General features: G+C 51.8%; 2 protein-coding genes and 1 long non-coding RNA gene across 5 annotated transcripts in view; 2 read left to right on the top strand and 1 right to left on the bottom strand.

Moving 5' to 3' along the window:
* Positions 1–12,105, top strand: part of GLYR1 (glyoxylate reductase 1 homolog) — a 31,455-nt gene extending 19,350 nt beyond the window's left edge. The window contains exons 11-16 of one of the 3 annotated variants that reach the window (XM_040256232.1): positions 4,182–4,274; positions 4,961–5,062; positions 5,759–5,921; positions 6,238–6,417; positions 7,030–7,154; positions 9,979–12,105. In XM_040256232.1, coding sequence (XP_040112166.1) covers positions 4,182–4,274; positions 4,961–5,062; positions 5,759–5,921; positions 6,238–6,417; positions 7,030–7,154; positions 9,979–10,053 — 738 coding nt within the window. In that variant the 3' untranslated portion in view covers positions 10,054–12,105. Of the gene's footprint in view, positions 1–4,163; positions 4,275–4,960; positions 5,063–5,758; positions 5,922–6,237; positions 6,418–7,029; positions 7,155–9,978 lie in introns of all 3 variants that reach the window. The other 2 variants (XM_040256222.1, XM_040256213.1) reach the window with 2 other exon arrangements.
* LOC120874663 lies at positions 417–19,861 on the bottom strand. The gene is made up of 3 exons (XR_005723675.1): positions 19,850–19,861; positions 3,873–3,878; positions 417–500 (listed from the first exon to the last, which is right to left on the bottom strand). It is a non-coding gene; the product is annotated as an uncharacterized LOC120874663 (long non-coding RNA).
* ROGDI (rogdi atypical leucine zipper) lies at positions 12,388–18,354 on the top strand. The gene is made up of 11 exons (XM_040256245.1): positions 12,388–12,616; positions 12,696–12,767; positions 13,464–13,546; positions 13,792–13,846; positions 14,551–14,631; positions 15,276–15,371; positions 16,577–16,675; positions 17,026–17,139; positions 17,216–17,265; positions 17,370–17,496; positions 17,802–18,354. The coding sequence occupies exons 1-11, from the start codon at positions 12,572–12,574 to the stop codon at positions 17,841–17,843; spliced, it is 864 nt and encodes a 287-aa protein (XP_040112179.1). The 5' UTR covers positions 12,388–12,571; the 3' UTR covers positions 17,844–18,354.
* Positions 19,862–25,171: the final 5,310 nt, after the last annotated feature.

Raw genomic sequence — 25,171 nt, 5'->3', positions numbered from 1 at the left:
AAAACTAAATACTGAAAATACCCAGAGGTATAGCATGAAATAGAAATTTACCCATCTCTGCCATTACCTGAAATAGATAATAGGAGGTAATAGGGGAAAAAACCTGACAGGTTTTTCCGTGTGTATGTGATGAATACATTGATATGGAGAGTGTCCATCAGCAGATCTGCTTCATCCAAGTTAATGGCCATGCTCTGTTGTGTTTGGATTGTGTTAACAACCCTGTGCCACAGAACATTCTGCAGTGAAGGAGCTGTGCTGTATCTGCACTGGCCTCTGTGAGAGCCACTGACCTCATGTGGCTCTGAAATACTTGGATTCATGGCTCATGGACTGACGAATCGAATTTTAAGATTATTTCACTTAAAATTAAGCAGTCCTAGTGGCTAGTGGCTACCACGTTGGACAGGACAGGTTCAGAAATTCTTAATCTAAGGTGGCCCTTGGCTTCACGGGGCCTGTGTGTGCCCTGAAATGGAATTCCAAGTCTTGTGTAATGGCTCCCCTCAAGTTCTCATCCAGGAAAAGGTGAAGAACCATAATCTAAGCACCAGAAAAATAACGCACTGTGCTTGCCAGGGACAGAGAGACCAAGAAAGGACCAGCCTCTTGAGGAACAAGGTGTGGCTGAGTGTGTGTTTGTGAAGTGATGGGCGAGCATCCCATGTATGCAGCACAGGGAGAGCTGGAGTGAAGGGAGATGGTAGAGCGGATGGGTTTGGATTAACAACAGTGTTCCAGGCGAGGTGAGCAGTTCACTTGGTTAAAACAGCCCCTTTTCAAGAATAACAAGGAACTGGTTGGAGAGTAGGTGGAGCCTGGGAGAAAGGGCACTGAAGGCTGTTCTAAGAGATGTGGGCTTCAAGTGCTGGGCATGAGGTAGGCATTGTGGGACCTAGGTCAGGAGTGAAATCCCAGAGACCCTGTTAGCAGATATTTTGTGATTCAAGGCCAGGGCAACCAGGAAGTCTAGACACATAGTTGAAGGACATTGGGAAACTCCAAGTGTATGTGCCCCTTTGATAGAAGTGCCTCTGGTCAGCCTGTTTCCTTGATTGGAAAGCCTGTTATAAACATGGCTATGCCTTTCAGATTAATTTATGAGGAGGCAGTAGAGCAAAGCAGTTACGAATGTGAGTTTGGAATCAGCTGTTACCCTCTTTCTTCAAAAGAAAAAACCAGAAGAAAACAAAATTTAATATAGATCTTTTTAGAAGTTTAAAAGAGTTACCAAAGAAAAAGATGAAAAGGTTTTGATACTACTTCCCACAACAGCAAAAAAGAAAATTTGAAAACAAGGTTTTGTTTTCTTAAAGTTTTCCCACTATTCTAACAATTTTTGTGTTTTTCTCTAGTTTCTGTGTGTGTGTCTGTGTACAATTGAAGTACAATTGATTTACAATAGTACATTAGTTTCAGGTGTATAGCACAGTGATTCAGTATTTGTACAAGTTATGCTGTATTGAAAGTTATTATGAAATAATGACTGTTTTTCTGTGCTGCAGTATGTATCCTCGTAGCTTATTTATTTTATGCATAACAGCTTGTACTATCCCCTACTCCTGTCTTGCCTCTCCCTGATTCCCTTTCCTCACTGGTAACCACTAGTTTGTTCTAAATCTGTTTGTTTTTTGTTATAGTCATCCATTTGTTTTACTTTTTAGGTTCCATATATAAGTGCTGGAGAAGGAAATGGCAACCCACTCCAGTATTTTTGCCTGGAGAATTCTATGGACCAAGGAGCCTGGTGGGCTGCAGTCCATGGGGTCTCAAAGAGTCGGACACAACTGAGTGACTAACACACACACATACGTGCAGGTGTAGAGTATTTGTCTGTCTCTGTCTGACTTCTTTCACTAAGCATAATAGTATTCTCTAGGTCCATCCATGTTGTTGCACATGGCAGAACTTTTTTTTAATGGCTAAGTAACATACCTATGTGTGTACGTATACCACATACACACATAGTATGAATGTCTGTTCATCTGTTGATGGGCACTTAGATTGCTTCCATATTTTGGCTTTTGTAGTGCTGCTTTGAACATGTGGGGTGCATGCAAATTAATGTTTTTATTTTCTTCAGATATAAAACCAGGAGCAGAATTTCTTATTAAATAGTTTAATAATGATATAAAGATTTTTAAATAGGTCACAAGGAGACAGTCAACAACGGTATTAGATATTTTGTACTTAGAAATAATCAAAATGTATCACACAAAGAAGTTGCTATTTTGGGCTTGTTAAATCAAGAAGGATAAAACGTTAATATATTAATGGGTACTGTGTTGTTTTTAAATAATGTATTCCATGCTGCTGATCTGATAAAACCATTTTCAGAGCGTGTTTTTTACCCTCAGTTCAGTTCAGTTGCTCAATCGTGTCCAACTCTTTGCAACCCTGTGGACTGCAGCACGCCAGGCTTCCCTGTCCATCAGCAACTCCCAGAGTTTGCTCAGCCTCATGTCCATTGAATCGGTGATGCCATCCAACCATCTCATCCTCTGGCATACCCTTCTCCTGCCTTCAATCTTTCCCAGCATCAGGGTCTTTGCCAATGGTTCCTTTCTTCACATCAGGGGGTCAAAGTATTGGAGCTTCAGCATCAGTCCTTCCAAAGAATATTCAGGACTGATTTCCTTTAGGATGGACTGGTTTAGTCTTGCAGTCCAAGGGACTCTCAAGAGTCTTCTCCAACACCACAGTTCAAAAGCATCAATTCTTCGGTGCTCACCTTTCTTTATAGTCCAACTCTTACATCCATACATGACTACTGGAAAAACCATAGCTTTAACTAGACAGACCTTTGTCAGCAAAGTAATGTCTCTGCTTTTTAATATGTTGTCTAGGTTGGTCATAGCTTTTCTCACCATCTGCAGTGATTTTGGAGCCCAAGAAAATAAAGTCTGTCACTGTTTCCATTGTTTCCTCATCTGTTTGTCATGAAGTGATGGGACCAGATGCCATGATCTTAGTTTTTTGAATGTTGAGTTTCAAGCCAACTTTTTCACTCTGCTCTTTCACTTTCATCAAGAGGCTCTTAAGTTCCTTTTTGCTTTCTGCCATAAGGGTGGTGTCATTTGCATATCTGAGGTTATTGATATATCTCCCAGCAATCTTGATTCCAGATTGTGCTTCATCCTGCCCGGCATTTTGCATGATGTACTCTGCATGGAAGTTAAATAAGCTAGTTGACGATACACACCCTTGACGTACTCCTTTCCCAATTTGGAACCAGTCTGTTGTTGTTCCATGTCCGGTTCTAACTTGCTTCTTGACCTGCAAGAAGAAGTTTTACCCTTGTTGTTTTAGTCATTAAGTCATGCCCCACTCTTGCAAAACTATGGACTACAGCCCACTAGGCTCCTCCATCATGGAATTTTCCAGGCAAGAGTTCTGGAGTGGGTTGCCACTTCCTTCTCTAGGGGATCTTCCAGACCCAGGAATCGAACCCTGTCTCCTGCATTGGCAGGTGGATTCTTACCACTGAACCACCTGGGAAGTCCCTTACATGTATTTGTTGGGGTCGAATACATGTAATAATTTGTATTTATAATCGGGCCAGGAGAGCCATTAGGTAAATTCAGATATGTCTCTCAGTGAGGCAAATAAGATACAAAATCATAGGTCCAAATTATTCTAAATACTTTTTTTAATGCCCATAGAACAAGGAAGTAGACCAAAATGTTAATGATATATTTTGTTATGAGATATTTCAGGTGATTTTATTTTTTAAAAAAGAAAGAGTTAGTGCTTTTTGCTCCCCCACCCCCGACCAGAAGCAATTCAGTAGGAAGTGGCAGCCTGTTGGCCCCAGCCCTGCTTCCCTGGCTCACACAGCACTGGGCAGATTTCGCCACAGCCAAGACAGCCACAGAGAGCTGCGGAAAAGTACTGTTCACGTCCCGTTCTTGGTTCAGGAAGCCTCCACCAGACACTTGTTTTGTGCTTCCTGTGGAGCAGAATGTGGAACGTGCATCCTCTGCACCAAGTTTGCAGAGACACCAAGATTGTCCTTAAGGGGCTCCTGTCCACTTCCCCTTGAGCAGTTAGACTGCCTGTCTTTTGAGGCCACGCAGGAGCACTGGGTGCTGCATCTCTGGCCTGGCTAGTGTGTGTGTTGTGCACTGCCTTGCAGCTCACATTAGGATCTGTGACTTTTGCAGTGTGATTTGTTCATCCAGGAGGGGGCCCGCCTAGGAAGAACCCCCGCTGAAGTCGTTTCAACTTGTGACATCACCTTTGCCTGCGTGTCGGACCCAAAGGCAGCCAAGGACGTAAGGATCCCTCCCTCCCCTCAGCGTCTCAGGTTGTGGCCAGGAACGCTGGCTGGCCTCCTCCCTTTGTCCCCTGCACACCGAGTGAGTGTCTGCATGTGGGGGGTTGGGTGTCCCATTTGGGGGCCATCTCCCATTGTGAAGGGTGTTTGCATAGACTGAACACAAGACTTCCTTTAATTCAGAACAAAGAATGAAACTGACTGGGGTCCCTGAGGTCTGTGCTGAAATGGTTCCTGACAAGCTCATGTGTTCCTGGTGAGCTGGAAGCTTTGAGGCTGAGTGTGCCTTTGGTCCATGTGCCAAGTTCCTATATTTAGCTATCACTGTATTTGTATGCTTTAAAAGTTCAAGTGCAGTAGTTATCTTGTTGAACTCGTGACTAAACTAATCCAGGTAAATCCAAAGAAGCCAAAAAATAAATACTGACCTTTAATCTTTTCAATGGGAGGCTTTTAATAAAGAGAAATACACATATATTCTTTTTGAAGGTAAATGGGAACATAACATAAATTCTTCTCTTTCCCTTGCTTATTTACATGCTCTTCCCTTTTGAGCTTTAATAATTAACTTCTGTTTGGGAAATGAGCCAAAAAAAAATCAGCAAGTCTTGACCTTAGGTCTGAGGGTCTGCTGGGTGTCTGGCTGGGAGCCTGGGCTATTGCTTCTACCTTGTGTCCCCACAGCTGGTGCTGGGCCCCAGTGGCGTGCTTCAGGGGATCCGCCCCGGGAAGTGCTACGTGGACATGTCGACGGTGGACGCTGACACAGTCACCGAGCTGGCCCAGGTAGCAGCCTCGTTCAGGCTGGCCCTCCAGCGTCCTTTCAGTTGGAGCCTAAGACCCAGGCTCACCACACCCCAGTGTGGGTCACATAGTTACTCCAGAGCCACAGCAGAGACTGTGGGATTCTAACCTGTTTTCACTCTCTGCCTTCAAGTCTACAGCTGGTCTGCATGGCTGAGACAGAAGTGCTTCTTAGCTGGGAGAGGCGTCAGGTCCCATAGCCACTAGCCTCTCAGTTGGAAGCAGTCCAAGCTGCCAGCAAGGTCTTTGTGGTTTAAACAGCTTTCTGCAGTTAATACTAGCAGAATATTCCCCCACCCTGAGCCTCTAGGCTACGGTGAGGAGATGGTGACTTGTGGCCCATGTGTGTTCAAAGAGTGGCTGAAATCAAAGAAGGGCAGTGTCTGTCCTAGAAAGTGTGGTCGGCCAAGCCGTAGGTGTGGTCTTGTTGGTGATATCTTTGTAATGGGAGCCTCTGAGGACCCCCAGCTCCTCGCTGTCTCCTGCGTGGGATTCGGGCATCTGGTGGAGGACAGTCTGCTGGCCCTCCCCCAGCATCAGCCCAGCACCTTGGTACATGTGTCTGCTTTGGGGCTCAGTGTGGAGGGCCTAGTGCTCCAGCTCCTGCGCGCTCCTTATTTCCTGCCCAAGACCCTCGTGAGAGGCACAGCCTCCAGAAGCTGTGACTTTCCTTTCCAGGTGATTGTGTCCAGGGGGGGCCGCTTTCTGGAAGCCCCAGTCTCAGGGAATCAGCAGCTGTCTAATGATGGGATGTTGGTGATCTTAGCGGCCGGAGACAGGGGCTTGTATGAGGACTGCAGCAGCTGCTTCCAGGCAATGGGGAAGACCTCCTTCTTTCTAGGTAACACGCCTGCCCACCCGTCAGGCCACTGCAGGCCTGGAGGCTGGGTGGGCCACATCCCCTCTAGACCACCCTGAGGACAGCGTCAGTCCCGCACGGCCTCTCTGCCTGGGGCCCCCGTGGGAAGGTTTCTTTGACTTGCACAGTCAGTGCCTGCAAGGAGGAAGAGCCAGAAGGGTCAGAGCCAGTTCTGTCAGGGGCAGGTGAATGGGGCCTCCCCTGGGTGTAGAGGTGGGTCCGAGCAGGGGTGAGGGTGGGCAGAAATCCCTCCCCGTGGGATTCCTGGCATGTGACCACAGTTCTTTGCCCTGGGCAGGTGAGGTTGGCAACGCAGCTAAGATGATGCTGATTGTGAACATGGTCCAGGGGAGCTTCATGGCCACCATTGCAGAGGGGCTCACCCTGGCCCAAGTGACAGGCCAGTCCCAGCAGACACTCCTGGACATCCTCAATCAGGGACAGTTGGCCAGCATCTTCCTGGACCAGAAGTGCCAAAGTAAGTTGCCTTTGACCACTCTTGTTGTGTTTTAGTTTTGGTTCTAGCTGGGGAGCTGGGTCAAGCAGCCATCACAGAACAGTGTCTTTGGGAGCTCCTTCTGTGTGAATGATACATCCTCTCCAGTCAGTCTGGCCCCCAGTCAAAGTGAAGTGAAAGTCACTCAGTCATGTCTGACTCTTTGCGACCTCATGAACTATACAGTCCATGGAATTCTCCAGGCCAGAATACTGGGGTGGGTTGCCTTTCCTTTCTCCAGGGGATCTTCCCAACCCAGGGATTGAACCCAGGTCTCCCTCATTGCAGGTGAGTTCTTTACCAGTTGAGCCACAAGGGAAGCCCAAGAATACTGGAGTGGGTAGCCTCCAGATCCTTTCTCCAGCGGATCTTCCTGACCTAGGGATTGAACTGGGGTCTCCTGCATTGCAGGCAGATTCTTTACCAGCTGAGCTCTGAGGGAAGCCCCATAGGATTTGGGGGTGCAGGCTGGGAACTTGTCTCTTGGGTGTCTGAGGAGTAGGAAATGCTAGGTGTTGAGCCCTGACAGTGCTCCAGATGCTTTTTTATTTAGGATCCTTTTAATTCTTCTGGTGAATGCCTTTCCCTCCTCAGATATCCTGCAAGGAAACTTTAAGCCTGATTTCTACCTGAAATACATTCAGAAGGATCTCCGTTTAGCCATTGCGCTAGGTGATGCCGTCAACCATCCGACCCCCATGGCTGCTGCAGCCAATGAGGTAACTGCAGGAGGCTGTGGGTGGGGCCTTGTTTCCCTTGCACTGCCCCTTCTGCCGACTTTGCCTTGGCTTGGCTGTGTCTGCCCTCTCCAGGGGGAAGTCTTAGGTTGTTAATTTTAGGCTTTCCTTTTCTAAAGTTGTATGTCTCCTCCAATCCATGCTGGCTTTGCTGGGAATTCTTTGACCTGTGGGTTACTTAAAAGTGTGTCAAATATGAGTAAAAATCCTAAAGGATTTCCTAGATATTGAACGGTTATTGATTTCTAATGTATCTTTGTGGTCAAAAATACACTCTGTATGGCTTTTAACTCTTTGAATCAATTCAGACTTGTTTTGTGGCCCAGCAGATGGTCTGTCTTGGTGGGTGTGCCACATTCATATTCACTTAAGAAGACTGTGTTCTGCAGTTGGGTACTATGTTCTGCATATATCAGTTAGGTCGAGATAGTTGGTAGTAGTTTTTCAGATCATCATTACTGACCTTTTTCTCCAGTTCTTTTAATTGCCAAGAAAGGGATGTTAAAATCTCCAACTATTATTGTGGGATTATCTGTTTCCCCTTTAATTTTGTCCATTTCGCTTTAGTATCTTTGGAAGTTTTTGTTAGTGGGCTCTTAGCCACTTATGATTGTACTGTCTTCCTGATGAATTTGCCCTTTTGTTATTAAGAAGTGTCCCTCTTGATCTTTGTCTTGAAGTCTGTCGTCAGACTTTCATATGGCCGTTATGGCCTTCTCGGGTTTACAGTTTCCATGTGTTCTATCTTTTATTTCAATCTAAGAGAAGTATAATCTTTCAGAAAAACAGCTGAGCAATATTTATCTTTGAATTGCAGTAAGAACCACATTTTGTGAAACACATACATATAGAAATCATGTAGATTCATTTTAGAAGTTCTCTCTTCCAAGTGCTGTAAGCTGTATGCATTTTTATCAAAGTTAAATAGAGGTCTCTAGTGGCTTTTCCTGTAGAGGCAAAGGAATACAGATACACAGTACTGGGGGGCTCCCTGAGGGCCCAGTGGTCAGGGCTCTGTGCTCCCACTGGTGGGGGCCAGCTGAGCAGTGCAGCCAAAAATCAGTAAAAAAAAAAATACACAGTACCATTCTCTTCAAACCTGCCTTTTCATAGTCGATAATCTTCTGTCCTTGAATGCTGGGTCTCTCTCTTCCTTGTCTGTCTGAACATCTGAGTACTTACTTCACTCTTCCAGGCTGCAGTACAATTTCTGGTTCCTCTTGTCTTACCTTCAGGTTCTCTCTTGGCAGTGAAGTTCCTGGCTGTTGTATAGTTTTTCGCTGATGAGTTTGTCTGTAACTGGTTACTTCTGAAGGGTTCTGTGGTATCTTGTGTTGGGAGCACTTCTCTGCGAGGTGATTTCCACTTGCCCCTCCCTGACTCTACAGGATTCATGGACTTGGAAACAGACATTTTGGTTCAAAGTGCATCATCTTTATTTTGTCTTTTCTCTCGGGATTACTGTATGCATCTTAACTTCACGTCCTAGATTGGCCTGTCGTAAAATGTGTATCCGTTTACCACTGCCTCCCTCTCATCCTTGGGAGCATTGTTCCTCGGCCTGGGCACCACTGGCACTTGGTCTGGGAGCTGTCCAGGGCATTGTAGCCTCCCTGTCCTCTACCCACTGGATGTGATTGCACCCCCTTGGTTTATAGGAGATGTCTCCAGACATCACCAAATGTCGCTCCAGGTGGAGAGCAAAAGGACCCCAGGTTGAGAACCCTTGCTTTAGTGTACACATGTCCTATATGTTACGTTTGCTTTGATTTTAAGCTCACCATTGTTGGAGTGTCTCGCTTTAGTAGTCATATGAATTCTAAAGATATTCAGAGAAAAGATAAGTTTCTGTTTCTCTACCATTTCCTTTCCTTTCTGAAGAATTGAATTTCTCTCTGGTACTGTTTCTCGTTCAGCTGGAAGAACTTGCTTTAGCATTTCCTGGGACGCAGGTCTGCTGGCAACAATTAGTTCTCTTTTATCTGAAAAAAATCTTTATTTAGCCTTTGTTCTGAGTTCACAGCTATACCCGAGCTGTAATGGACATCAATCATGATGATTCCAACTGAACTATGTTTAAAAATAGAAAAAAAAATACACCTGTGTCCAGCTGCATTTTTTCAACATGACTGGACATTGCCCCGCCCTTATTGAACAATGGCTTTTTTAAGTTTTCTCACACTCTTTCATATTCACCTGGTACCTTTAGAGTGGCTGTTAATTGCCAGGGACCGTTCTAGGCTCTGGGGACATAGGACAGCCCCTTCTCTTCCTTGTAGAGGTTACATTCTAATGGAAGGAGGCACAAGGTAAGCACATAAATGTTTCAACAAGGAAGAATTGCAGAAGGTTAGAATTGTGAATAAAATGGAACAGAGTAAAGGGATGGAGGTGGCCAGGTAAAGTGGCACAGCTGGTACTTCACATGGATGACGGGGAAGGCCCTGGAGCTGATGGGGCAGGACAGGGGCAGCAGCCTCAGAGCGTCTTCAGATGGAAGGGATGTGATTCTAACTACTAACCAGTGTTGAGCCCTGCCTCTGAGCACTTTACATCCCTCAGTCCATTTAACCTTCACAGTAACCCTGTTAGCCTCCCCGTGAAATCAAGAAGCAGTGCTGGAGGCACAGAGAAACTGAGGTACTTAGTCCAAGGTCAGGCCAAATCTGGGAGATCCAGGAGTCACACCCAGACAGCCTGGGCTCCAGAACCTACCCACCTAACCACACCTAGAACCCCTCTAGGAAGCAGTTCTGTCTGTAAGTCAGCTCTGTGGCCAGACTAAGCCTGTGTTGTTTTTTTCCAGGTGTACAAAAGAGCCAAGGCACTGGACCAGTCTGACAATGACATGTCTGCCGTGTACCGAGCCTATATACACTAAGTCCTTGACACCATCCCACCCCTATCTTCCCTCTGACCCCCTCTTCCTCACACGGAGTTGGGGTCCTGGGACTTAACTCTGGACCAGTCCACCTGTCTCCATCTCCTTTTATACAGACTTTGAGACTTGCCATGAGCACAGCACACAGCATCGCTCCTCCCCTGGAGGTCCTGGAGAGAGGAGGGGTGTCAGCAGGAGTGGCTTGTGGAAAGGCTCTTGAGCTGGGCACTGGCCATGGACTAGGTGGCTGTGTGTTCTCACACACACCCCCCCACACACACACACACACCACACTGGCTGTTGCCCCAGGATAGAAGCTGCCCAGAAACAGCTGCCTGGCTTTTTTGTTTTCCCTTCTTCCGAGCTGTCTTATCTCAGACCCTTCCAGTTGAGGAACTCGAGTCAGCAGTGAGAACTGGAAGCTTTCCCACTGCTTCCCTCAGAGCGAAGAGGCTGTGGTTCTATCCACCGTCCCCCACTGGATTCCAAGTGAAGAGAGGCTCTAGGCTACAATGAGCGAGCAAGACTCTTAAGCAGAGGGTCGCATGGCCCCTCCAACCTCAGGTGACCCGCTGATGAGGATTGTCACATTCAAGCTACCAGTGTGCAACCACCTCTCCATATGCCTTTGTGAGCTGAAAAGAGATGGACACAGTCAAGCAAAGACAGGGCTCTGGCTTTCCAGGGAAAGTGACAAACAGCCCACCATAGGCAAACCTCCTGGAAGCCTGCTCTCCTCACTGCTTTTGTGCACCTGTCCCAGAAGTCACTGTCACTGTGGAGCCTGGGCTGGGATCCGACTTCCTCACCAGGCTGTTGTAGTATTTGGATATGCATTCCAGCCCTTGGGAAGGGGTCCTGAGGGCAACCACTGAGGAGGGAATGGGGGAAGGGGCTTCCTTCCTGTTTCCGTTAGGCCGCAGACCCTCCACCTGGTTCTGAAGAGCCACTCTGACCCAGGTCCCGTCACAGCAGTCAGTCCCCCTTTTCCAGCCTGTCCCTGCACAAGTCCTCTGTGTGCCCACCTCTCTCCATTCACCTCCCTTCCCCCTTTCCTCCCATGGAGACAGTATTTCATTCTGTCCGTTCCTCCGTTGGCCCATACCCAGCCTGACCAATGACAACCATTTCTTAGGCTCAGCTCTTGAAACAGAAATGAGTGTCTTCACTTAAGCCAGCAGCTTGGTCTTCGGTGCTTTCAGGGCCCTGGGGTCTGTCAGGAGAGAAGAGGAGATCTAGGCTTGACGTTACCAGAGCTCACTGACCCTCGGAGGTGAATCTGAGCATTTCTCCTTGGATAGGGGACCACAGGGGCTTGGAACGTGGCATGAGAACAAGGAGAAGTCACCTAAAGGATGTCAGTGTTCTCTCCCCCTGCATGGGTTGGATTCTCCAAAGTCAGGCTGTGCGGAAGTTCAGCGTTTGTAGTGAATATATAGTGATAAACACAGTTTGAGGTGGCCACGCTGGTGTGTGCCCCTCCCCCTTGCAGCTTTGGCCCTTTTTCCACTGATCAGAACCCAGGATAGGGCATCTCAGAAAACATGGGGATGGGGAGGGCAAGGGAGATGCCTGTGGTTTTTGACACAGTTGTTAATTTCACTGGGACTTTGAATTCTTTTCTGTCTGAACACAAAGCCTGTTCTAGTCCTATAGCGGGACACTGTGGGGGGTGGGGGTTGGGGAAGATGCTGTAATGAAACTGGTTAGTCAATGTTGTCTTAATATTGTTGACAATTCTGTAAAGTTCCTTTTTATGAATATTTTTGTTTAAGCTATTTCACCTTTGTTTTTTGAGATCCTTCCCTCTTAAGGAGAAAATGTGACACTTGTGAAAAGCTTGTAAGAAAGCCCCTCCACCACCACCACCCCTTTTTTTTCCTTTAAACCTTTAAATGACAAATCTTCTAGGTAATTAAGGTTGTGAATTTTTATTTTTGCTTTGTTTTTAATGAACATTTGTCTTTCAGAATAGGGTTGTGTGATAATGTTTAAATGGCAAAAACATGATTTTGTGCAATTAACAAAAAGCTACTGCAAGCAAAATAAAAATGTTTCTTGGTAACACAACTGTGACCTTGGTGGGGTGGTCTGCGCCCTGACAGCGAGCACCACTCGGAAGAGGAGGGGGGTTGTCCGTCCGGGACAAACGGAGCTAGGAGACGAGACCGGGCGGGAACCGGCTACCCTGGCGGCCAGTAGCCGGCTGCGGCGAGAGCTAGCCATACCGCCGGCCAATCGCCGAGCGCGCCTAGTGCAGGGCGTCCTATCAGAGCCGAGGAGGGGCGGGACGAGCGAGCGCCGCGCCCCGGCGGGTGAACGGCTGCGGATGCTGCAGCCAGAGCTCGCAGCGCCGCGGTGTTCCCGGCGAGCCGGCGTGGGCAGGTCCCTGGCGCTCTCGGCGTTGCGAGCTGGGGGCGTGGCGGGCGCTTGTGCAGCCAATCCGCGGCGAAGGTGGGCCCGGGCGCCGCCAGCTGACCGAGCACCCGCGACGGTCGCTGGGCAGCGAGCGACGGCGATGGCGACCGTGATGGCAGCGACGGCGGCGGAGCGGGCGGTGCTGGTGAGGCGCGCGATCCGGGCCGGGCCAGGCGGGAGGCGGCCGCGGGCCGAGGCGGCTGACAGCGGGCCTATCCCCACAGGAGGAGGAGTTTCGCTGGCTGTTACACGACGAGGTGCACGCCGTGCTGAGGCAACTGCAGGACATCCTCAAGGTAACCTCGAGGACCTGTGCGGGCGCCCACCCTCCCCCAGCGCGACTTCCTCCTCGGCCTCCCGCGGCTGCTGCGTACCCGACGCGCGGTGTTCAGACCAGGCCCTGCCCTCGGGCCCCGGACTCAGTCCTAAGACTTAAAAAGCGTCTAACCCGGGGCGCCAGCAGATAATTACCCAGTTCCACAAGCCGTCCTGCCAGGGCTGCGGGCCTGGATTGAGCCCCGGAGTTGGGGAAGCTACCCTTTGAAATCGACGTTTAATTTCCTATCTGAAGGACCCAGCATTTTGACCTCAGCCAAGTCCTCGATCTCTCTGGACCTCCCCTTTGCAAAAAGGAGATAGCAGTACCGCCCTCAGGGCTGTTGTGAAGATTTAAAAAAACAGCCAATGGAAATACAAAAAAATGTCCAGGCGGTGCCTGATAAGGCCGGAATTACCGGTTGCCATGACTACTGTCTTCTCAGACTTTGCTCCCCACTTCCAAGCTCGTCAACCAAACGGGGAGGGTGTCTCTGGGTCCTCTATCCTATATGGGACACTCGGTAGACCCCCAGGGAATGTGGAAGGAGCAGGTATGGGTTCAGGTAGGACCTGAAATTGGCCGTGGGGGAGGGGCCCTGGGAGCGGGGCTTATGGAGCAAAGGCTCGGCTGGAGTCGGTGAACTTGATTTACCCCACTCCCCTTTGCCCCCCAGGAGGCCTCACTGCGCTTCACTCTGCCAGGCTCAGGCACCGAGGGGCCCACGAAGCAGGAGAACTTTGTCTTGGGCAGCTGTGGGTGAGCCTGGGCTGGGTGGAAACCGTGGTGGGGTTGGCGGGTGGACTTCTGGGAGGAGGGACCCTTGGGGATACCCTCTAGGACTGGTGGCGTGGCCACGGCCCTGCCCTGCGGACTGATTCCAGCTCCAGCGGCCAGAGGGTATGCAGTGGGACAGGCTGGACTATCCTGTGACAGCCCACTGAGAGGCTGGAGTGGTGGGAGGGGGCAGCTGCAGGTGCTGCTCTGACCCCCACGTGTTGTAGCACAGACCAGGTGAAGGGCGTGCTGACTCTGCAGGGAGACGCGCTGAGCCAGGCGGTGAGTCCCCCAGCCCCTGGCCCCTTCCCATGCCACCACAGCAGCCAACGGGCAAGAGTCGGGGGTGGGTGGGGGGCCTCCTGCTTTAGCTCAGCTCTGCCCCCCACTAGCTGTGTAACTCTGGGCAGGATCCTTGACCTCTCTGGGCCTCAATTTCCTTGTTTGAAAATGACAACAACCCCCATAACCTGCTTCTGAGATTGGTGTGTTACTCCTTTGAGAAGTGCAGCAAGTGAGGGGGTGGGTGGTGCTTTGCACACGGCACTACCTATAGTCTGGCCCCAGGGTTAGGCTGGCCCCAGACCAACATCTTAACTCTTTCTGCACTTGATCCTGTAGCAGGTGCCAAGGCCTGGGGGAAGCTCCCCCTCCTCCTTGGGTGGGTGTTACGTCCCTTGGCACCTGCAAATGTTCTCCATCTGCCCGCAACCACACACCTCCTCCCTCCCAGAAGAAGCCACCTTCCCCTTTCGCGGCTCATTTCCCTTTCATTTCTTTGTGGTTCCTTTTGGGCCTGAGTTCCTATTTCCTGTTCCCTGTTTGCCCCCACCCAAATGGCCATGTTCTTCCCCCTCTCCCACATGGAGTGGCTCGGACCTGAGCCACCACATACACTCTGTTTCTGCCCCCTGGCTCAAGGGCTTAGAGTGGCCGGCGGCAGGAGGGCATCCTTCTGCCTGGCTTAGCCCACCCTTGCCTGGCAGGACGTGAACCTGAAGATGCCCAGGAACAACCAGCTGCTGCACTTTGCCTTCCGGGAGGACAAGCAGTGGAAACTGCAGCAGGTAACTGGGCCCTTCCCCGCCTGGGGCCCAGGGCACAAGGGCAGGCAGGAACAGGCCCTTGCAGCGCTGAGGCCTCCAGGGCTGGCCGCTGCGGGGCCTTGCGGCTGCAGCAGGCTTACAAAGATGTTTCCTAGCAGTGCAGCTGGGGTGGGCAGTGCCTGGTCTCCTAGCCTGTCCTGTAATTGGACCTGGCTTCTGCCACCTCCCTCTCCCCTCTCACTGGCCACCAGCTGTTTCCACTTCATGGCCTTTGCTTGGGCTTGTCCCTCTACCTGGAGTCCACTCCCCCAGCTTTTGCCACTGCACAAGCTTCAGCTTAAGAGTTGCCTTCCCTCACCGCTGCCCGCCCCCAATCACCTTGTTTCCCTGTGAAAACTGAGCAGTCTATTACCTTGGGCCTTTCCTCTGTTACCCTCTGTCCTCCTTTGGAAAGTGAGCTGCAAGGGACCGGGGACCTAGACTGCCTCACTGCATCAGCCAGACCCAGCAGGCGGCACCCACCCCACCCCTACTAGGAAGATAGATAGGCCCCCTCGGGGTGGGGATCCCTAGGCTGGGCCCCCAGAGACCATGGGTGTTCTGAGGCTGGCACCTTTCCCTGCCAAGGCCCAGCCTACTGACCCCTCAGTGGGCCCTGCTTTTAGATCCAAGATGCCAGGAACCACGTGAGCCAAGCCATTTACCTCCTTGCCAACCGAGATGAGAGCTACCAGTTCAGGACGGGAGCAGAGGTCCTCAAGGTGAGCCCCCTCGGGTGGGAGAGCCCAGTTCCCTGACCACCGATTGGGCCCCTGAGAAGCTCTGCCCCCACCCTCAGGTGAAGCTGAGCGTCAACCCTTCACCTCTTGGTGTACGCCATGTCCTTCCAGCCAGTTGAGTGGCTCACGGCCCAAGCCCCAGAAACAGATGTGGGTTCTGATCCCAGGGCCTGCACTATGGGCCAGGCCACCTCAAATCCCTTACTTAGCCATTCTGTGCCTCAGCACCCTCACCTGATAAAAGAGGGGGATAAGCTGTCATGCCTGCCATCATGACAACACGGGTTATGTTGCCTCTAGTAAGCACCCAGTAGACGGGAGCTGCAGGTATTACTACCAGAAACAGAAAAGCTTCTGTATTTAACAAAGTGAATCCACGTGGTGTGAAGGGACAAGATGAGCTCAGGTTCCCTGAGTTCACGCTTTAGCCCTGCCTCCGACTTGCTGTGTGTCCTCGGGTGGTTTGCATGCCATCCCTGGGCCTGATAGGAAAACTCAAAACCAGATGGACCAAAGTCCCTTTCAGAACTGTGAGTGTCCTTTGGGGTGTAATGTGCAGCCCAGTAATTCTGCCTTTTCCGGGAGCCAGGTGACCCCAGCGCCCACGGCAGCAGCTGGGTGAAGAGCTGGAAGCAGTGGGCTCTGGGGCTCTGAGAGCTTTGCTCCCACTCAGAGGGAGGGGATGAGTCTCCAGAGGTTCTACCATTCCCCAGCTGTGCAGCCTTGGACCTATGGAGCTTCAGTTTCCTTCCTCACCTGTGAAAACAGGGCTCCTGTCCACCTTAAGGGCTCAACTCACCCATCCCAGTGCCTCCTCAAGGAAGCCCTCCCTGACTCCTTACACCCAAGCTGAGTTAGAGTCCCTCCTCCTAAGTTCCTTTACTGCCTGAACCCTCATCCTCAAAGCCCTTGGCCCCCTGGGACTGACTTCTAGGCTCCTCCACCCCAATTGGACCAGGACCCCAGATCCCAGATGGTAGAACCTTCTGGATGGGTGGTCAGCAGCTCAGATGTCCTACCCCCACCCCCAGCTGGAGCCCAATCACCCACTCTTTAGCAAGCCCCCAGCTGCAGGGGTTCAGGGCCCGAGTCTCTGACCCCCAGGGAAGGAATTGGGAGCTCCCATAAGTTGGTTCTTCCTGATGGGGCTGCCCCGGCAGCCGCTGTGACCAGCTCTCCTCCCCCAGCTGATGGACGCCGTGATGCTACAGCTGACCAGAGCCCGCAACCGGCTCACCACTCCCGCCACCCTCACTCTGCCAGAGATTGCTGCCAGCGGTCTCACGGTCAGTGCCTTAGGCCCACCCCTGCTCCAGGAGAGGCAGGAGGGACACAAGGGTGCCAGGGCATCCTGCAGGCCCCAGATTGTTGACAGAGTTCTCTGTGTGGTTTTCTTGGATTGGGTCTTTGGCTTCCATTCTGAATCCCCAAAATATATCTCCCCCCACCCCTCGGATCCGGGTCACTGGTGTCCAAGCCCAGTGGTGCAGTGAGTTACCCGGGGCACTTGGCAAGAATCAGAAGACCCCAGTCCACGGGATGGGGACTGGGATTCCCCACCAGCGGTTGGAGGGGCGAGGGTGGGACGTGCCTGCTGGCCCTCATCCCCCCTGGATGCCTGGCCCTCCCCCCACAGCGGATGTTCGCCCCCACCCTGCCTTCTGACCTCTTGGTCAACGTCTACATCAACCTCAACAAGCTTTGCCTCACCGTGTACCAGCTGCACGCCCTGCAGCCCAATTCCACCAAGGTGAGCCCCCCACCCAGCCTGCCCTCACCCACCCTGTGGTCTCAGGCCTGACCCCATCTGATGCTTTCTTGTTTAGAATTTCCGCCCGGCTGGAGGTGCCGTACTGCACAGCCCCGGGGCCATGTTGTAAGTATGCTACCTGAGAGGGGTCTCAGGAGCGCCCCCGCCCCTCTTAGGGTGGGGCCCTTGCCCTCTGGGCCGCCCTCAGGGCCCCTCTCGTCTCCCCCCAGCGAGTGGGGCACGCAGCGCCTGGAGGTGAGCCATGTGCACAAGGTGGAGTCTGTGATCCCCTGGCTCAACGACGCCCTGGTCTTCTTCACTGTCTCCCTGCAACTCTGCCAGCAGCTCAAGGATAAGGTGGGGATATGGGGTCAAGACCAGGCTGGACTTCACCCCAAGGAGGCCAGCCAATCCACGGGCCATTCAGCCCCTTCTTTTGGGGGTGGGGGTGGGGCTGCCAAGGGCTCCTTGTGTGTCTCCAAAGCACCCCCTGATCTTAAGATCTGTTACACTCTCTGTGCACACCAGTTGAGGGTGGGCCGTGATGTCACTTGGCAACACTGTCTTCTTCCGGCCGCTTGGCCCTTGGGTGACAGAGGCTACAGCAGGGCAGACGCCCTGGCCTGACCCCTCATCACTTCCTCCATCTCCCTCCTCCCCAGATCTCTGTGTTCTCCAGCTACTGGAGCTGCAGGCCTTTCTGAACAGAGTGCCCAAGAGCCTGTCCCCTGGGAGTGAAGCCCAGGACATCCATCCTCCCTACACACACCACCCCCCCACCAGAGTGCCGGCCAGGGCCGGGCACTGCAGGCTATTTATTTCCCCCTTCACACTACCCTGCCTGTCACCCCTGCACAGACGGGATGGAACACTGGATCCTCTGGGAGGAAGGGACGCCAGTGGGCTTTTTGTTTTGGATGGGGGAGATGAGGAGACACAAAGTGTCCTCCATCCACACCCTGGCCTCCCAACAGGGCAGGAGCCTTTGGACTTGGGCTGGAACCAGGCTCTCCTTCCTTCCCCCTTCATCTCCTGCCTGGCCCCACCCCTAGGAGGGCGAGGGGCAGCCACACACCTCTTCCTGCTTGAGCCTAAGGGGTGGGCTGGGAGGGAAGAAGGACAGAAGCGCCCCCCACCACGAGCTGTAGTGTCCTTGACTGCGTTCACTCAGCAGCCCTGGCAGGGCGTCCAAGAAATAAAGATTGTCCGACTTTGCCTGTGAGCCCTTCTCTGTCTGTCGGGGTGGGACCTGGCCAAGGGCCCCTGATAGTTAGCCAGGCCAAGTACCCAGTGACTTGGCCTCTCAGGTACCGAGGGGCTGAGTGGGCTGGTGAATGGACAGTGGCTGGATGTCTACAGCATGTCATCTGAGGTCTCCTGGTAACAGCCATGCCGGCTGAAGGCTGGGGAACCCAGTAGGCATCTCGGTGAAGTCATAAGGACCTGCACTGCCCACCCTGATGGGACGAGCTCTAGACTCAGGCTTTGGCTGAACGAGGTTTTGTTATTACTCTCCAACAGGGCAAAGACAGTGAGGCAGGGAATGTCCACATTAAGAGTCCAGGTGAAGTTATCAAATCCCTGGGGTAGGGGTGGATTCCTGCAAGAGAGGCACAGGGGAACCAGTGACTTCACTCCTTGGCCCCCTGCCCAACCTACTGCAGCTCCTCGCTGCCCCAGTGCCCACCCGGCCCTTATGTTCTGAGCTCACCTTCTGGGACCCAGAAGAGCAGCTTTGTCAGCAGGGCATGCAGGGAATACAGCTGCCACAGCAGGGAATACAGCCGCCACAGCCGGGAATACAGCCGCCACAGCAGGGAATACAGCCGCCACAGCCGGGAATACAGCCGCCACAGCCGGGAATACAGCCGCCACAGGTGTTGTTGATGATAAACACCAGCAGGAACACTATGACCACTGTGGACAGGACAGGGGTCCAGATAAGGCCCTGGGCCTAGGAGGCTGATGGGGGCCGGGGCTGAGCTGCACTCACCGAGGCCGAAGACAAAGGCGATGGTCCACTTGGAGTGGAAGAGCAGGATCATCCAGTCCATCTCAGCTGGGAGGTCCTGGCTGCCACCTGCTCCAGCCCCGCCCTGCCCCACAGAGGGCCCCTCAGAATCCTGGCTTCACTGGGACTGCTGCAGGCCAGCCCTTGCACTGTCCTCCCACACCGCCCTCTGGAGCCTCACCCCTACCCTGTCTCTCTCCTGCACCTCTCCTGACCCTGGCCTAGGCAACCCCCTTCCCGCCTGCCTCCTAAAGCAGCCCCATCCCCGGACCTCCACCTGCCTTGGAACTGCCCCAGGTGGCTCCTAGGTCCAGGGAGCACGGATTGCCTCCAGCTTTCAGGTCCGCAGGACCTGAGGCCTTAGCAACCTGCCCCGCCTCCCACCACTCCCCCAGCACAACCCCGCCCCCCAAGAGCGCAAGCGAGGGAGGGCCCTGTGCCCCACAGCTGTGCTTGCTGCCTCTGAACCTCCGCGAGTGCTGCGGGAGCAGGCAAGAGGCCACAGGCCTGGCGGCCTCTTCACTCTGGGTCACTTTTTCTCAAAAGACCAGAGTAGCAACCTGGGACAGTTTGGCCCCTCAGCTGCTGTTGGTTTCACAGGTGAAAAAAAGACAGAAAAAGATGGTAGTGGGTTGGAGGGATCAGTTCAGTTCAGTAGCTCAGTCGTGTCTGACTCTGTGACCCCATGGACTGCAGCACGTCAGGGCTCCCTGTCCATCACCAACTCCCAGAGTTTACCCAAACTCATGTCCATTGCGTTGGTGATACCATCCAACCATACCATCCTCTGTCATCCGCTTCTCCTCCTGCCCTCAATCTTTCCCAGCATCCGGGTCTTTTCCAATGAGTCACTTATTTGCATCAGGTGGCCAAAGTATTGGAGTTTCACCTTCAACATCAGTCCTTCCAGTGAACACCCAGGACTGATCTCCTTTAGGATGGACTCGTTGGATCTCCTTGCAGTCCAAGGGACTCTCAAGAGTCTTCTCCAACACCACAGATCAAAAGCATCAATTCTTCGGCGCTCAGCTTTCTTTACAGTCCAACTCACATCCATACATGACCACTGGAAAAACCATAGCCTTGACTAGACGGACCTTTGTTGGCAAAGTAATGTCTCTGCTTTTTAACATGCTGTCTAGGTTGGTCATAACTTTCCTTCTAAGGAGTAAGCGTATTTTAATTTCATGAGTTAGAGGGATGGAGGGAGGTAAAAATGGAGACAAGGTGGTGAGGGGAGGGAGAAGCAGTTACCTGTCCACCACCCATGCCTGGGCAGCCGTCTTGTGCCTGGTGGCACAGCTGTAGCCTCCAGGGTTCTCACCGTTCTGACCCTCACGATGACCCCGCAAGATGATAGTTAACGTTGCTTGCATGAGCTCTCTCCCCAGAAACTGGGGCCTGGGGCCCCTGACACAGCAGCTGGAGGCAGCTCTCACCGCCCTCCTGCCCCCATAGCAGGGGCCAGGCCATGTCAGCACTTGAGACTGGCTGTAAACCACCTGCTTGTCTCTTGGGCTTACAGTCTTGCTGGGAAAACCTGTTGGCTAGCGTTAGGCTCTGCCTGACCCTACATGGGTTCACCTTTGTTTACTGCACTTTCATAGATAGTATGTTTTTTTGACAGATTGAAGGTTTGTGCCACCTTGAGTTGAGTGAGTCTTGTTGGTAGCATTCTTCTAGCAGTATTTGGAAACTTTCATCGTTACTATATTTGTTAGGGCAATCTGTGATTAGTGATCTTTGATGTTGTTTTGGCATTTTTCAGCAAAGTATTTTTTAGTTAAAATTTGTACATTTAGACACAATGCTGTTGCACACTTAATAGACTACAGTATGGTGCAAACAGCTTTTATGTGCCCTGGGAAACCAAAAAAATCCACGAGAATCATTTTATTGTAGTATTTGCTTTATCGTGAGATTCCCACTCCAGAATTCTTGCCTGGAGAATCCCATGGACAGAGGAGTCTGGCAGGCTACAATCCATGGGGCTGCAAAAAGTCGGATATGACTGAGAGACTAACGCTTTATCGTAGTGGTCTTGAACTGAGAAGAATGCCTGTATGTACATTACCCAGTTTATTCCTCACAGCAGTCCTCAAGTGGGTATATTTGCTAGTCCCCTTTTACAGATGTGTACACTGAGGCCTTGAGAAGTTCACCAGCTAGGTGAATACATGTAATGTGTTCATTTCCTGTTGTTGCTGTCACATACTACTGTATGCCAACTTAGTGACATAATGCAAGTGTATCACCTTACAGTTCTGGAGATCAAGGTCTAAAATGACTGGGTAGAACAGCTTTCCTCCTGTAGATCCCCCAGGGGAGAATCCATTCCTCGGCTCTTCCAGCTTCTAGAGGCCTCGCACCCCTGTTCCTTGGTTCATGCCTCATCACCATCCTCACACCTCTGGCTCCGCCCTTCCTGCCTCCCTCTCATAAGCATCCCTGTGATTGGTCCATAGGATCATCTCCCCATCAAAATCCTTAATCACATCTGCAAAGTCCCTTTTGCCACATAAGGTAACATATTCAGAAGTTCAGATAAGAATGTCTTTGGGCACCATGATTCTTCTGATCACACCCAGCGAGCAGGGAACTCAGAACCCAGACCCAGGCATTCAAACCCTGGAGCCCTTGACCACCATAACAGAGTCTCCTGTGCTGGGATCCTTGTCTTAAACCCTCCATCCCCACCCCTATCCCATTCTGAGATCTCAGATTGGTGTTGCCCAGGAGCGGTAGCTTTGAAATGACTATTCTGGTGCAAAACGGAAGGGATGCAGCCACTGTAGAAACCAGTTTCCGCCGGTTCCTTGAAAAGTTACGCATGGAGTTGTCAGGACCTGACAGTTCAACTCCACTCCACTCCACATCCACACAGGAACTTGTATGCAAATGTTCACAGCATCATTTTTCACAGTAGCCCCAAAGTGGAAACACCCCCAAAATATCTGCTAACTGATGGATGAATAAACACAACGTGGTCACTCCGTGGGCTTCCCAGGTGTCTCATTGGGTAAAGAATCCGCCTGCAATGCAGGAAATGCAGGCAGACTCGAGTTTGATCCCTGGGTCAGGAAAATGCCCTGGAGGAGGGCATGGCAACTCACTCCAGTATTATTACCCGGACAGAGTATTATTACATGGACAGAGGAGCCTGGCGGGCTGCAGTCCTCAGGGTCACAAAGAGTCGGACACGACTGAAGTGACTGAACATGCACCCAGGGTCTCTCCATGTAATTGAATATTATTCAGCCCTGGAAAGGAATGAGGCCCCAACCAACACACACTACAAAGTGAGGGAACGTTGGAAAGACGGGTGGAAGAAGCCAGACAGAAAAGGCCACACCGTACATGATTACATTTACAGGAAATGTCCAGAGGAAGGGAATCCATAGAGACAGAAAGTACTGTTTGCCGAGGTCTAGGGCAGGGGTTGGGGAGGGGGTGCTTAGTGGTGATGGAATTCCCTTTTGGGGTGGTGAACATGTCATGGAGTTGGATAGGGGTGGTAGCTCTGCAGCATTGTGAATGCAGCAAATACCACAGATCTGTGCAAGTTAAAATGGCTAGCGGGTAATTTTATGTTCTGTGGATTTTACCTCAATTGAAAAAAAAAAGCAAGGAGGGGAGGTTAACAACAGTGGTCCCTGTCCACCCCTTGGCCTGGCCAGTTAGGCAGGGGCTACTGTCTTCTCCTCTCCCCGCTGACCCTCAGTCTTCCTGTCTAGATCTCCAGGTGCTTCATTTATTTATTTTCATTAAAGAAAATCTGAGGTACTCTTGAGTCATCAAAAGACAAAAAATTATCAGTACAGCCCCCACCCCCCACCAAGATCCAAGCAGAGCGATGATTGGGGACAGGCCACAGCAGGACACATTTCTAACTAGTCAGACCCCAGACTGGGGTCCTGTTCCCAGCCCTAACACCCACCCATGTGTGACCGGAGGCCCAGCCCCAACCCCTCTCTGTCTCAGTTTCCTCGTCTTAAATGAGGTGTGTGGAGATGTCCCCCCTCGGGCCTCTGTGAGGGTTGAATGCAGTAATTGATACATGCTCCCTTGGCACAATGATCGCAGTAGAAAACTCGCACTAAATGGCCACGTGTTACTCACCCCACCTGTGCGTGCGATCCCCTCCAGTCTTGGTTCTTTGGATACGCTGGGCTCACCTGCCCTCTGCCCTCTGCTCTGATCACTTTGCCCTCAGCTTTCCCCAGTCCCTGTGGGGCTTCCCTGGTGGCCCAGATGGTAAAGAATCTGCCTGCAATGCGATGTTCGATCCCTGAGTGGGGAAGATCCCCTGGAGAAGGGAATGTCTACCCATTCCTGTATTCTTACCTGCAGAATCCCATGGACAGAGGCACTTGGCGGGCTGCAGTCCACGAGGTCGCAGAGACAGACACAACTGAACGACTAACATTCTTTCCCCAGTCCACAAAGCCCAGTGCCTTGAGTGGTCCCTGTGGGCGTCTTCCCACCAGAATTCCCACATCACTCACATGTGACACTGCCACAGAAAGTGTTTTCTGGGCAGAGACGCTGATTGCCTTATTCCTAGAGGCAGATTCTCCTCCTGTGCCGGGTGGGTCCCCATGTCAGCGGCGCTGTTGGGTCATCGGCACAGATCATCCTCCTCTGTGGGGAGGAGGAGGAGGCCAGGCTCGCCGGGTCCCGCTAGCTGTGGCGTCCGTTGTAGCTTGAGGGAGTTCTCCAGCGGGAGCAGCATTGTGTTCTGGGCAGGCTCTGCCCCAGGCCCCAACCAGCCCCACTCCTGTCCTCCAGGCCCTGAAGGTGACATTTAAGCCTCTGTCTTCAGATGTGTGGATGGTAGGGGAGCAGAAGACAAGGCAGGCAGGCAGGCAGGGACAGAGGCTGCTGGGGCTCCAGACAGTGGAGGCGAGTGGGTCGGGCAGAGGGGCTGAGTCTCAGTGAGAAGAATAGGCACGACAAGCCACCACCTGCTCCTGTAAATGGTCTGACTGGCACACATCCATGCCTGACCTTCTGCTGTGGCTGCCGTTGCACCGTGACAGTGGAGTCGAAGAGCAGTTGCAACAGAGATCTTCTGATGTGCAGAACTTAAAATCTATACTATCTGGCTTTTTTACAGAAAACATTTGCATACATCTGAGACAGAAGATTGCTTGTGGCTTAGAGACTCAGGTGCCAGAAAATAGGCAAGAGAGAACTGAGTGAGGCAGATTTATTATGAGAAGGATCTAATTGGGGAGGCATTAGGGAGAGGTGAGGACTGTGGCAAACTGGAGAGCATGTAGCCCGTCTAAAGAGGGCAGCGAGGGACTTCCCTGGAGGCCCAGTGGTTAGGGCTCAGCGAGTTCATTGCCAGGACCTGAGTTCAATCCCCAGTCATGGAACTAAGACCCTGCAAGCCATGCAGCATGGCCAAAAAATAAATAAATAAAAAGTTAATAAAGAGGGCAGCTTGAGTCAGCTGTAGGCTGGACCCAGAGTTGCCAGGGATTATAAATCTCTTTGCTGCTCAGTTGCTAATTCGTATCCGAATCTTTGTGACGCCATGGACTGCAGCACACCAGGCTTCCCTGCCCTTCATCCCCCGGAGCTTGCTCAAACTCATGTCCATTGAGTCAGCGATGTGTCGGTCCATCAGTAGGTGAGATATGCCAGAAATCTAGACATTGATGTGAGCAAGAAGAGAGACTGTAGAGGTGAGCAAGTGGACACAGCTCCCAGTTCTGCCACCTCCTCACTGTGTGACCTCGAACCACTCTCTGGACCCTTATGTAAGCTGGGGCTTCCCAGGTGGCACTAGTGGTAAAGAACCTGCCTGCCTGCCAATGCAGGAGACATAAGAGCTGAGCACATTCAGTCCCTGGGTCGGAAAGACCCCCTGGAGGAGGGCAAGGCAGCCCACTCCAGTGCTCTTACCTGGAGAATCCCACGGACAGAGGAGCGATGGGCTACAGTCCATAGGGTTGCCAAGTCAGACACAGCTGAAACGACTTAACACGCGCAGGTCTAGTAACAACACTTACT

Source organism: Oryx dammah, unplaced genomic scaffold, assembly GCF_014754425.2.
Source record: "Oryx dammah isolate SB20612 unplaced genomic scaffold, SCBI_Odam_1.1 HiC_scaffold_2, whole genome shotgun sequence".
NCBI classification, from domain to species: domain Eukaryota; kingdom Metazoa; phylum Chordata; class Mammalia; order Artiodactyla; family Bovidae; genus Oryx; species Oryx dammah.
Note: the sequence above shows the minus strand (reverse complement) of the source record. Positions and strands in the feature narration are given on the sequence as shown.